Genomic DNA, 13,587 nt, shown 5'->3' with positions numbered 1-13,587 from the left:
TGACCACCTTGCCGCGCAGCTGTGAGCTGAACACTACACAGGCTAAGCGTATCGCCCTGAGTTCCCTGACATTTATGTGAAGGGACAGCTCCGCGGCTGACCACATCCCTTGGGTGTGTGAGCCCCTCAGCCCAGGTCCGACGCGTCGGACACTACGTCTAGTGATGGGGTCGGGTCCTGGAAGGGAATTCCCTGGAGCATATTGGACTGGCAGGACCACCATTGTAGCTTGGTGATTACCTGTGCTGGTACTGAGAGGACTTTGTCCAGTTTGTCCCGGGCCTGGGAGATCTCTGAGGCCAACCAGAGTTGGAGGGGCCTCATCTAAAGCCTGGCGTGGCAGACCACGTACGTGCACACCACCACGTGGCCCAGGAGCCGCAGGCATGCCCTGGCCGTGGTAACAGGGAACTCTGTGACCGAGGCTATTAGCCCCTTCAGGGTCTGGAAGCTGTCCAGGGGAAGGGAGGCTGTGGCCTTGGAGGCATCCAGGAGGGCACCTATGAATTCTATGCGCTGCACCGGAACCAGTGTCGACTTGGCCTCAGTTACTAGAAGACCTAAGTTGGCACACGTAGCCAAGAGCAGGTCCACGTGGTTCTGCACCTGGGACTGCAAGGTGTCCTTGAGCAGCCAGTCGTCGAGGAAGGGGAATATCTGTACGCCTTGGCGTCTGAGGTAGGCCGCCACCACCGCCGTACACTTTGTGAATACCCTGGGCGCGGTGGACAGGCCGAAGAGAAGGACCATAAATTGGTAGTGGTCCTGCCCCACCAGGAAGCGTCTGTGCCCCTCAAATATATAGATATGGAAGTATGCGTCCTGAAGGTCCAGGGCCGCATACCAGTTGCCAGGGTATGATGCATGCCACAGAGACCATGCGGAATCAGGATTTTGCCATGAACTGATTGAGGCCTTGCAGATCCAGGATAGGTCTGAGCCTCCCTTTTGCTTTGGGGATCAGGAAATAGCGGGAGTAAAACCCTTTCCCCCGGAATCTTCTCCACGGTTCCTAAGCTGAGGAGCTGACCCACTTCCTGCTGTAGCATGGGTAAATGTGACGGGTCCCCCCTGCCATCCGGGTGAGGGAGGGTTGGGGCGAGACAAATTGTAGTGTATAACCCTGGGAAATGGTGTTGAGGACCCACTGGTCCGATGTTATCCAGGACCATTCCGTAAGGAACGCAGAGAAGTAGTTGCTGAAAGCAAACTTTATTGGTATGAGGGTTCTCTCGGGGGTCCCCCGGGTACCCTCCTGCAACCAGTCAAAACTGCCTCTTGCCCTGCTGCTTGCCCCTGGAGGGCCCAGGCTGTGGGGCAGAGCAATATTGCCTCTGAGGTCGCCTCTTTTGGGTTTTGTACCTCTTGTAGGCGGGCTCATATCTCCGCTGGGGTGCAGGAACGGAGGCTTGCGTCTTAGGCTTCTCCTTGGGCGGGACGTAGAGGCCGAGGGGCTGAAGGGTGGTACATAAGTCCTTTATGTCATGGAGTCTCACATCTGTCTGTTCTGCGAACAGGTCCTTGCCATCAAAAGGAAGCTCCTGCATCACAGACTGCGCCTCTGCGGAGCGCCAAGACAGCAGTAGCCACGACGCCCTGCGCATGGACATGGCCGAGGCCATGGACCGAGCAGCCATGTCAGCTGCATCTGACGCCGCCTGCAGAGCAGCCTTTGCGGCGGCGGCGCCCTCCTCCACCAGCGCCTTAAAAATCCTTCCTTTCACGCTCTGGAAAGGAGGGCTCAAATCTCGGCAGTGACCCCCACAAGTCTGAGGAGGGCCTGGTGGTTGGCCACCCGGAGCTGGAAGCTGGCGGACGAATAAAGCTTCCTGCCAAATGAGTCCAGTCTTTTGGAGTCTTTATTCTTGGGTGCGGATCCCGGTTGGCCTTGTCTTTCCCTGTGATTTACGGACTCTACCACTAGGGAGTTGGGGGCTGGGTGGGTATAAAGGTATTCGTGCCCTTTCGTGGGCATGAAGTATTTGTGCTCTGCCTTTTTCGATATTGGGGCAAGGGAGGCTGGCGTTTGCCAGAGGGCATTCGAGATGTTAGCGACCCCTTCGTGGAGCGGGAGGGCCACTCCCCCCGGTGCAGAGGATGAGAGAACATTGAACAGCGAGTCCGAGGGTCCCTCCATCTCCTCAGCTTGGAGATGGAGACTGGATGCTACTCACTTTAGTAGCTCCTGATGAGCCCTGAAGTCCTCCTGCGGTATGGAGGGGGGCAGGTTGCGATCTTGTGATCTGATGCGGGGGAGGGGGCCGGTATCGGGCTCTGCACGTTGGCTGGTGCCACGGAATCCACCCCCTGATCGGACTCCTCGTGCGGTGCTGAGGAACCGTGACCCACCGATCTATCCCTTGGAGGTCCGGATAGTGCGGCTGAAGGAGCCTCCGATGTTCCTGCTATTGACTGAGGGCCTTGCTGGGCGTGCACAGGACGCCAGGGGGTCCACTGGCACCACTGGCTTTGCCACGGGGGCCCTGGCCATTGACTCTGGTGCGGCACCAGCGGCACCAGCTGGTCAGGTTGGCCCGGCTGGGTCATAGGGCGCTGCGTGTAAGTTGAGGTTACCAATGACCGATTGGTGCTGTGCAAGCGGTATGCGCGATGGTGCCGAGAACATCATCTGCCACGGGACCGGGACTCCAACGTCAAGGAACGGTGCCGCCTCGAGCTGCTACTCCTCAAGACGCTTCAACGCCTGGATCCGCAATGATGTGGAGCTAGCAATCCCCGTCGAGAGTCATGGGCATGGTGCCTCGACACACAAGAGCTGGAGAATGACTGGCGACTGCGTCCGTGCCAGGAGCGGCTCCAGTAGCTCCACCGAGAGTGGGAGTGACTGCGGCGTCGGCGCCTGTCCTGCCAATACTCTGTACTCTGCATGGAGCGGTGCCTGGAACTCTGATCCGACAGCACCCGACCAGACAACCTGGAGGGCAATGAGAGCGGAGGCTGTGTCCTGACATGACACTGAGTGGCGAGCGGGCTCGAGAGTGGGCCCTTGACCGGGATCTGTGTTGGGTTGGTGTCAGCTGTCGAGAGCCCAGCAACAGCTTACCTCTAGAGTGGGGTCCAGGAGCCGGCGGTGCCCCGGGAACCTGCAGAGTCATAATGTCTTTGGCTGCCTGCAGGACCTCCGGTGTCGAAGGCATCCGGACTTCAGCCAGAGAGATCTGAGTCGATGCAACCGGGCTGCTCTGCTCAACCTGAGTCGGAGCTCTCGAGCCCGAGGGGGGGGAACTGGGGCTGCCCGATGCGGGTCTAGCCTCACCCCGTGCCTTCTCTCGACGCTTCTGAGAAGACGGAGCCTTCTTCTGCTTTTTCGACGGAGAGCGGTGCCAGCCACCCGAAGGTGCCGTGAGATCGCCATGCACCAAAGACAAAGTGCCCGGTGCCGATTCCGCTTGGCGTACCGGGGTTGGAGCCAGTGCTGACTCCATGAGAAGGGCCCGAAGTCTAATGTCTCTCTCTTTTTTTGTCCTGGGTTTAAAGGACCTGCAGATTTTACAGCGGTCACTGATGTGAGATTTGCCCAGGCAGCGGAGACAGTCGGTGTGCGGGTCACTTCTGGGCATCAAACGCCTGCAATACTCGCACGATTTAAATCCTGGGGCCCGGGGCATGCCCCGGCCTGAACACTAACAAAACTGGAACTTTTAAATGAACTAACTAATACAGGTAGTACGACAACGAACGAGTTCTGGGACGAGCTGCAGCAAAGCTGGAGCGAGTAGTTCCGATGCACAGTCACTGGCGGCAAGAAGGAACTGAGGGTGGCGGGAGCGCGCGGCTCCCCTTATAGTGTGCTATAGAGGGGCCACTCCAGGGGTCGCAGCAGCACTCCCTCTATGGGTACTGCTGAGGGAAAAAGTTCCAGCACCAGTGCATGTGGTGAGCACGCATACCACTGTGGAATACACATGAGAAGAACTACTTTTAAAAAAAAAGTATATAAAGGTATTTGTTTTGTATTAAAGAAGCTGATACATTTAAATGGTACGTTGAAAAGCCAATGAGAAGTGTATATGTTTAAGGCAAATCAACCAAAAAAATGCTAAATGACCATTAAAGACTGATTAACTGTATGACTGAGACAAGGTGGGTGAGGTAATATTTTTTATTGGACCAACTTAAGCTTGACTTTTTCACCAACAGAAGTTGGTCTAATAAAAGATATTACTTCACCCACCATGTCTCTCTGATATCCTGGGACCAACACGGCATATAATGGGGTATGACTGGCGACTGCACAGATTTTCACGTATGAAGCGATCCCACTAACCTTATCACTGAAGTGTAGGGAATAATCAAGTAATTGTACAAAAGGTATGTACAGCTGTTTTGTATGATCTCACTAACGGTTATATCCAACAGGAGATGGACCATACACACGAGTCAAATCTCTTTATACTGCTACATGATAAACTACTAAGCGGAAGCAGAACCAACCAGCAGCGTGAAGGGACTTTACATAAAGAAAGACTAACTTCAAAATGGACATTTTTGCAGAAAACTAACAGTACTAGTCAAAAGAGCATGGAGTCAAAGTGGACCAAATGATCACACCAATAAAGGGGTTACAAAATAACTTGCAGAAGGAGATTACTGGCCAGAGGTAAGCCAGCAGGTGTTCATCCTATGGTCCAATAGGTCTTACACAAACTAGTATGGCACAAGATGTTTTGTACAAAAATATCTGAATTTTCCAGACACAAAGTTGCAAGAAGCCATAAACATCTTTTCTTCTCACTCGATATGTAGAGACAACTCATGTCCTGGTTAGATATTTCAAATCTTCACCCACAGCATGACTCATTTTCTGATTGGCCCTCATTAATTTTGTCAATAAATATGAACTGGGCTGCGCCACCAAGCAGAAAAGGATAAAATGTCTAGTGTTGTTCAATATGTTGTTCCCTGAACCCAAAACATCTGGAGAGAGATGTGAGCAGGACTGTAATCACCTGGCCAGCAAGAGCACCGCTTCGTAGTAACTGGAGTCATGTCACCAATAGGCTCCCTATTAACTCCTCAAGTCCTATCTAAAGAGACCACTGCAAAATCCAGAAAAGAATAGGAATGCAGTCATCCTAACACCTTGAGTGAAACAAGCAAATGGACTATGTTGAGAAACCAGTCATTGCAACTGTGAAGCTGAGCTGGAGAAACTATCTTCACATGTGTTCCAACTGATAAGCAGACAAACGATTTTCATATATGTATTGTTTATTCAAGTGGCGACTTGACTATGATAAGCTAAATGCTTCTTGGAAACTATATATCTGAGGGCAGGTTACACTATGGGGCTAAATCGACCTAAGTTATGCAACTACAGCTAAGTGAATAACGTAGCTGGAGTCGACGTACCTTAGGTCGACTTATCACAGTGTCTACACCTTGCTGGGTCGATGGGAGAAACTCTCCAGTTGACTTACCTTATTCTTCTCGTTCCGGAGGAGTACCGGAGTCCATAGGAGAGCAATCAGTGGGTCTTCACTAGACCTGTTAAATCGACCCCCAGTGGATCAATTGCTGCAGCGTCAATCCACAGTAAGTGGAGACAAGCTCTGAGTTAAAACTCTCTGAATGACTAAACTGTATGTGTACTTACATTTTACCAACAAGTTTAGTTTTAGTTGTCCAGAAGTTAGACAAATCAATAATTGAGAGCACTGAGGCTGAAGAAACACATTACACTAAGCTTAGTACTGTTTGTAGAAACACTGTTTCCCTGCAATAAAGTTACTCCAAAAACTGAGCATTTCCAAGAGTTTAGCCCAGGGGTCAGCAACCAAACACGGCACGCGAGCCAATTTTGAGTGGCACGCTGCCTGCCCACTGAGAGAAGGAGGAGGAGGAGGAGGAGGAAGAGGGGCCGGAAAGGGCCATGCTGGGGGAAGAAGGGGGAGGAGGGAAGCTTGGCTGCCGCAGGACCAAGCTTCTGCCTCCCGCTCCTGCAGGGGACAGTGGTGGTGGTGGGGGGTGTCCTGGCCCCCCGCCCCACTCAGCCTCCCCACCCACCGCTCTCCCCTGCAGGGGCAGTAGGCAGAAGCTTGGTCCTGCGGCAGCCACGCTCCCCCCCACCCCTTGTTTCTTCCCACAACGTGGTGCATTCCGGCCCCTCCTCCTCCTCCCTCTCCCTGCCGGCAACGGAGCAGAGCAGAGCCGAGCGGCAGCATGCTCGCTGCTCTGTAGAGGAGGCAGAGAGAGGTAGGGACGGGCCTTGGGGAAGGGGGTGGAACAGGGCATATCCCTCCCAGCCCCCTGCCATGAGCTGCTCAGGGCAGGGGGCTAGGAGCACCCCCACGAGCCGAGCACCCCAGCCCTCTGCCCTGCACCTCCACACACACTCCAGCCCTCTGCTCTGACCTTGAGTTGCCCCTAGGTGAACAGATCCCCAGGTTGGCGGCGTAAGATCAGCATTTTAATTTAATTTTAAAGGAAGCTTCTTAAAAACATTTTGAAAACATTGTTTACTTTACATACAACAATAGTTTAGTTATACAATATAGACTTATAGAGAGAGACCTTCTAAAAAACATTAACATGTATTACCGGCACGCGAAACCTTAAATTAAAGTGAGTAAATGAAGACTCGGCACACCACTTCTGAAAGGTTGCCTATCCCTGGTTTAGCCTAAAAGTCACATAGGTTTTTGTATGCAATGTTGTTATAGCCATTTCAGACCCAGGATATTAGAGAGACAAAGTGGGTGAGGTAATATCTTTTACTGGACCAACTTCTGTTGGTGAGAGACAAGCTTTTGAGCTAAACAGAGCGTCTGGGAAAGGCACCAAGTGTCACAGCTAAATATAAGATTGAACAGATTAAAATATGTGACAACTACTTACGCTAAACTAAGGGACCATTCAAGGTGAAATGGTGTGTTACCACCACCGTAATCACAGGACAAAGATTGTTGTAGCAAGCCATAAATTCAGTTTCTTTATTAAGACTGTGATTTTTAGTGTCCTGCAAAGTTATGAATTTAAGCTCCCAGGCTTATATTTTGAAAGTGTTGTGTAGGTTTCCTCTAAGGATGGAGGACTGATAGGTCAGATATACTGATCGCTTTGTGAAAAAGTGTTCACCCACAGGTGATATGGTATTTTTGTCTTATTTTCCTGTGTGAGTTCATTTGATAGCATAGTGATTCTCTGGTTTCATCCTCACAGTTGCTATGGGGCGTTTAATGAACTGGATGAGATCCACCACATATTGTGACAGGCATGCATAGGACCCATTGATCCTGAACGGTGTGTTGTGAGGGGTGTTGATCATTGTAGCAGTGCCTGCAGGTTTTACATGTATTGTTCTGGCAGGGTCTGAGGCTGCTTTGAGTTGGTGTGTCCTGGTCTGTGGGGGAGCTTACAGAGGTTGGGGGGTTTTCTGAAGGCCTGAAAAGGGGATTCAAGAATGATCTCTTTCAGGATGGGGTTGCCATCCAGTATGGGTTGTATTGTTTGATGATACTCCGTATGGGTTTCAGTGGGGGGTGGTAGGTGACAACTAGGGGTGTTCAGTCGGAGGGGGGTTTATTTCTGTTGCAATTTACTTCTCTGAGTAAGTGTCCTTGTTTGGGGAAGGTGGTTGTGTGTGTGTTAAGGTGTATATCCTGGACTTCCTCCTCTGAGCATATTCTGTGGTCTATGAGTGCCTGGCTGTAGATAACAGATTCCTTGCTGTGCTTAGGGTGGTTACTGGATCTATAAAGGCAGGTGTGGTGATCTGTGGATTTCTTGTGTATAGTTGTCTGTAGAGTTCCATTGCTGAAGCGGATTGTGGTGTCCAGGAAGTTAATGCTAGTGTGGGAGTGTTCCAGAGAAAGTTTAATGGATGGGTGGTGGTTGCTGAAGTGGTGGTGGAAATCTACGAGGGAGTTTAAAGCTGTCTAGTCAGAGGATGAAAATATCATCTATGTCTCTCAAATATATCTTTGATTTTTGTAATCAAAAGAACTGACAGCTTCTTGGACAAAAGGGGGCAGCAGCTTTGAACTGGCATGAAAACTAAAGAATCTGCCATTATCTGAACTTCTGGTTAAAGTGTCATAAGAATTTATGGTACTAATGAAATTTCAGAGAAATTCAAACAGTGTCAAAATTATCAGCTGTATATTTTGTTTTGGGTTTAACGTGTGATAGCCTTACATGTGTCAGTGGCATAGCTTGGCTATGGTTAGGACCTGGGCAATTTTGAACTAGATTGACATTCTTTAATAAATAAATAACTGAAGATCTAAATCCTACTTTAGAATTGTTTGGTTGAACCTCTTACCCAGGTTAACAGTAGCGCAAAGGCAAAAATATGCATCTTCTTTGAGATTCATGTTTAAGTTACTGTTAAATTTGTGTTCGGGAATGCAGTAAAGAGACATGTGATGAACTGTTCCCTAATCCAGAAACTACTTGAAAAGGAGAGGGCTGTTTTTTTTTTTTTTTTTTTTAAATAACTGATAGAGGTTACCTGCCAGTGTGGTTGCCTTCCCTCTGATAAAGAGGCATTTTAAGTACAAGCTCTTGTTTCATTCTCTCTGTCAGATAGTGGACAACTAGAAGTGTTAAGTGGGAAATTGCCCAGTTCCTAATCTTGATAACTGATTGTATGCAGTGTTGTTGTAGCTATGTCAGTCCCAGAATGTTAGTCCCAGAATGTTAGAGACAAGGTGGGTGAGGTAATATCTTTTATTGGACCAACTTCTGCTAGTGAGAGCACCAAGCTTACACAGAGCTCTTCTTCAGATATTATGGATACTGTACCATGAACACAACTGTGGCCATGAGACCCAATATTTGCAGTATGAGTTCTTAAACTTTTTAACTGGACAAGTAAATATACAGGACATTTATAAGACCTCCCGGGATGCTCTGATTAAAGTTTTACAGTAGTTACAATATTCACATCTCAAACTGTCATCTGCTCCAAATTTCTACTGTGCTCATCTTCTATGCCAGTTTCTGAATGTAAATCCACATATTTTGGTGTAGGATTTTTCAAACTCTCATGCATTTATTATTTGGAAAACTATCAAAATTTCATCAGTATCAGAACTTCCTGGGAATTTAATGACACCCATAGGGAAAAACAAGTTCTACACTCTGAACTTGTTTCTACAATAAAAAACACCTGCTATGTTGAGCTTCTGGACATCAGACATAAATAAGAATTTATGGCTCAAAGAAAATCCTTTTGTAAAAACAGAAATAAGCATCGGGACCCAAACCTGTCTAAATTAACAAAAAAATAAATACATAATCTATGGCAGTGAGCCTTGCAGTCCAGGTCGACGTCCAAGGCTCATACTAGTTCTCTAAAAACAGACGAGTAGACTGAGCTTTGAAGTTGCGGCTCAGGCTCTGAAAGCCCATTCCCTCCCCGGAGGCTTGCTCACAAGCAACACGTGGAGGGACTGGGGGGGGAATGTAGGACCATGTGCCCTCTTCCCCAGACTTGCTGATTGGCTTGTACTGAAGCCAGCTGCCCTCACTCTGCCACCTCCCCTCCCACACTATTGACAGACATGGGTCATCTCTTGGCTCGCTGCTGCAGGTTGTGCAGATGTATTTTAAGAGCAATAGTTGTAGGTAAGATCCACAACAGCTCTACCCATATTTTGGTACTGTACCACACACACATTTGCAGCCTGTTCAGAAAGATTTGCTTCTAGCTGTTGCATGCTCTTCTATGGGATAGCTAAGCAAGCTTTTTCCTCAACTGGTATTTAGAGACATCATACCTAGGGTTTAATGTAGATGGCATAGCTGATAATATTGCCAAGACTCCGCTGTCTTTAGCCATGGCAAGTGAAATCAATCTAGGCCAAAGAAGATCTAGGGGCTAGTCAGCCTAGCCACCAATCAGGAGAGTTATTCTATTACTTTAATGTTCTTCTTCCATATGCAAAAGAAAAACCACCAAAAACCAAATAGAACAAAAATTGCTGGTGGTCAATAACAAGAATAATGTAAGATCAACAGCTCTCAAGAAGCACCCCAAGAGTAGCTTTATAAAGTGTCCATCATCTCGATCCCTACATTTTTTCTATATTACAAAGATTTGCTGTGTTCTCTTACAATTTCATTTCCCCAACACTCATTTAATATAGTTTTGCAAATGCATCTCACCCTGATCTTCTGTGTTCCAGTACTAAGTGTCAACAAGAATTTACCAATGCACCTGTTATTCAAGTTCTGAATGTCCCCATAACACATATCCCTAATATATTGCTGGGATTACACAACAAAAGGAAATCATATTTCCTCCTTTCTGGAAATCTGCATTTAAATACAGTTTAGGCTACAGGTTAAATTAGTTCAGTAGTGTCAAATGAGTACCTGGGGTTCTTCGCCAGAAAGATAAAACAGCCCAGATGACTTGATCTTATTTAAAAGTTTGCTTATTCCTGTTTGTTCTTTTATATTTAATCACTTAATAAACAGCTAAGTAGAAACACAGCCAATTTTACTCCAACATACAGCTTACAGACCTCAAACCTACTTCAACTGAATTTACCTCCTCTCGAAGCTGACGTTCTCGCTCTTCTTCAAGCTTTTGGATTTCTGCCAGTGATAATGTGGTCTGGGACTGACACGCTCCTGAGCTGGATTGCTGGCCCCATGTTGAAGAAGAAGGGAGCTGGGAAAAAAGTAGGAAATAATAGTTACAAATTCTCAGAAGTGAACACTACTGAAACAGCAAACATATGGACAAATCTTTTGATCCCACTGAATAGAAGAGATACTACAAGATACCCACAGGTCTGGTTTAAAGGTATCAGTTTTTCAGTGCAGTCATATTTTTGTTACATGTGCCCTCAGCTGCAAGGCAGTGTAAAGGCCTGCTGTGTCCAATGAACAACTACATAACAGGATACAAACTGTTATTCAAAAAAATGGCAACAACTTTGGGGACCAAAACATGTGTATATTTGCTGAATAAAAAGATAGTTACAATGCATAATACACTTTGATCAATTTTTTCCTCAAAGACAGCATGGTATTTACTTGAAGCATATTTAAGGCTTAGTTACCTCACACTGGAGGCTACTAAAACAACCGAAAACCAAACTGTATAAATGTTTTTCAAATTAAGAACGACAAAAAGGGGGAATTAAAAAAAGACTTGTTTCTCTCATCCTTCCCCAGATATCGAGCATCTCTTCCTCCCCAACAACTCTTTGCTTTCCCTTCTCCTTCCTCATCATACAGTTCCACCACTCAGTTCCCTTTCTCTTGATTCGATCCAATTAACTAGACGCCTTCAAAGCTAGTTCCATTGGTCCTACACTATGGTGATGTTTTAACTGCACATATTAGGTGAGTGGGAAAGGAACTTAACCTGTCTTGCTTGCATCTGAAGAAGTGAGGTTCTTACCCACGAAAGCTTATGCTCCCAATACTTCTGTTAGTCTTAAAGGTGCCACAGGACCCTCTGTTGCTTTTTACAGATTCAGACTAACACGGCTACCCCTCGGATACTTGACTGTTGAAGAGGATTACCTTCATCTGTGCAAGTTGCTGCTGCTGCTGCTGCTGCTGCAACCGGCGCAGAGCCTCCTGTTGCTGCTGCCTTTGTCTTAATAATTCCTTCTGGCGCTGGAGTTCCAGCTCCTTGCGCTTTCGCTCTTCCTCTTCGAGCCGTAGTCTGGCTGCCTCCTCTTCCATGTGCAACCGGTTTTCCTCTAGTCGACGCTGGGCCTCCTCCTCTTCACGTGCCCATTTGGCAGCCTCCTCTTCCTTCCCAGGATACAAAGAACAGTAAAGTCTCTAAGAGGACTTAGAAGATCTAAATTACTTCATGACACGTGATGCTTAAAAGACCTGACAGAACAGACGGAAGCTTTTTATTTAATTGTACAAATGTGGTCAGTAAAGAACACATTTATTCATCTTGATCCTTTTCAGGCTGAGAAAATAATTTGGTCTATTGTCCTTCAAAATAAAGGTTTCACAATGCATCCTGGATTAGAAGGGGAAGCTTTCCTTAAGGTGAAGGCTAGCTACAGGTCAGACAGGACAGAGAAAAACCCAAATACTGCCCCATCTTTTCCCTGGGATTTTTATTCACATTATTACTGTGCACCTCTATTACTTGTTACTAGCTCTGACAGTGAAGCGCTGCTGCCAGATTTCAACCCATGAAATGAGGAAAAGTAGAATAAAAAAGGGAGATAAGATTTCCAGATCAGATTAGAAATGAGGGGGAGGGAAATTAAAGCTCAAAAGATAAGATTTGGCTATTTCACACTGCTAGAACAGCAAAGGAGAAAGCTCTTATGCCAACAAGCCCAAGATTATGTGGTGGAATAAGGAAGGAAGTATTGCTAGATGAACTGCTAGAGTAGGAAGAGGAACAAAGACACTGACATGAAGTTATGAATTTTAACAGTGGGCAACTTTAAAGTGGATTCTGAAGCTAATGTGGAGACAATGAAGTTGTTTGGGGACAGGTGTGATGAAGACAGTTTTCAAAAAAAGAGAGCTGGCAGGAGGAGTTGGCACCTAATGGAATCTATAAAGCTAGAATTTAGGAGGCCACAAAAAAAGGAAGTTCCAGTAGCCAAGGCAAGAAGATATGAAGGAGCACGGATGAGGTTTTCAAGCAGGTGCAGACTTCACAGAGTGGAATCAGGCAGACTGGCAAACATAGGCAATGTGGGAGAAGAGTCAAGGATGATACAGTAATTCTGTAGGTTTCAGAGTAGCAGCCGTGTTAGTCTGTATCCGCAAAAAGAAGAACAGGAGTACTTGTGGCACCTTAGAGACTAACAAAGTCCACGAAAGCTTATGCTCTAATAAATTTGTTAGTCTCTAAGGTGCCACAAGTACGCCTGTTCTTCTTTTTGAGTAATTCTGTAGTAATGTCCAAAACATTACATCTTACAGAGTAAATATTTTACACTATCATAGTAGAGTATTATATGCATTTTGCCCCTCTTTTTAAATTAATTACCACAGACTGGAAAGCTTAGGCCACAACATATTCTGGATCCACAGTCAAATGTGTAATGGAAAGTAAAACATTCAACAAATATAGCTCTGTCACAGGCTGGCTGGCCCCTTAAACTATTCCCACTGAGCTGAGTGTGATAGTGATTTGATGACTGATCAAGATGCAGAAGATCAGAGAGAGGACTATCTAAACAGATCTGTGAATGCAGGAGAGGAGACCCAGGAGAGTTTCCTCTCTGGGAGAGGCTTAGCGAAGTCAGGCTGGAAGAGGCTCACAGGGAGCAAGTCTGGGGGGAGGAGGGGGGGGAAGAGAGAGAGAGAGAGAGAGAGAGAGAGAGAGAGAGAGAGAGAGAGAGAGAGTGTAAGGAGCAGGGAGACTCCTGAGGTAAACTGCTGAAGTCCTTGGGGAAAAGAGGCAGAGCTTGATACAGGAGACAGTGAAAGGCAGCGGAATGCTAGGAAAAGGTTGAGAACCAGGCCCAGAAGATAAGTTGATTATTTGGGATTCTGAACTACACTTGGACATTTTGATACCCTGGAAGGGGTCTGAACTAGCTACTTCTCAATCAGAACTGAGTGGCATGCAAAGACAGATGGCCTGCAGGGGGCAATGGAAACAACTCCCCTTGC

At 47.1% G+C, this 13,587-nt stretch overlaps 1 protein-coding gene across 7 annotated transcripts in view; it reads right to left on the bottom strand.

The window, feature by feature from the left end:
* GIGYF2 (GRB10 interacting GYF protein 2) overlaps positions 1-13,587 on the bottom strand; it is a 150,390-nt gene that overhangs the window by 19,424 nt on the left and 117,379 nt on the right. For 6 of the 7 annotated variants that reach the window (XR_008446141.1, XM_054039169.1, XM_054039172.1 and 3 more), the window contains 2 exons: positions 11,506-11,742; positions 10,520-10,642 (listed from right to left, as the gene is read on the bottom strand). Coding sequence is in view for 6 of the 7 variants with exons in the window: in XM_054039169.1 (XP_053895144.1) it covers positions 10,520-10,642; positions 11,506-11,742 (360 nt within the window). In the remaining variant the exon portion in view is untranslated. The remainder of the gene's footprint in view (positions 1-10,519; positions 10,643-11,505; positions 11,743-13,587) is intronic. The other variant, XM_054039173.1, reaches the window with a different exon arrangement.

The sequence above is a fragment of the Malaclemys terrapin genome, chromosome 9 (genome assembly GCF_027887155.1).
Source record: "Malaclemys terrapin pileata isolate rMalTer1 chromosome 9, rMalTer1.hap1, whole genome shotgun sequence".
In the NCBI taxonomy this organism is placed as follows: Eukaryota; Metazoa; Chordata; order Testudines; family Emydidae; genus Malaclemys; species Malaclemys terrapin.
This window is presented reverse-complemented; position numbering and strand designations above follow the sequence as displayed.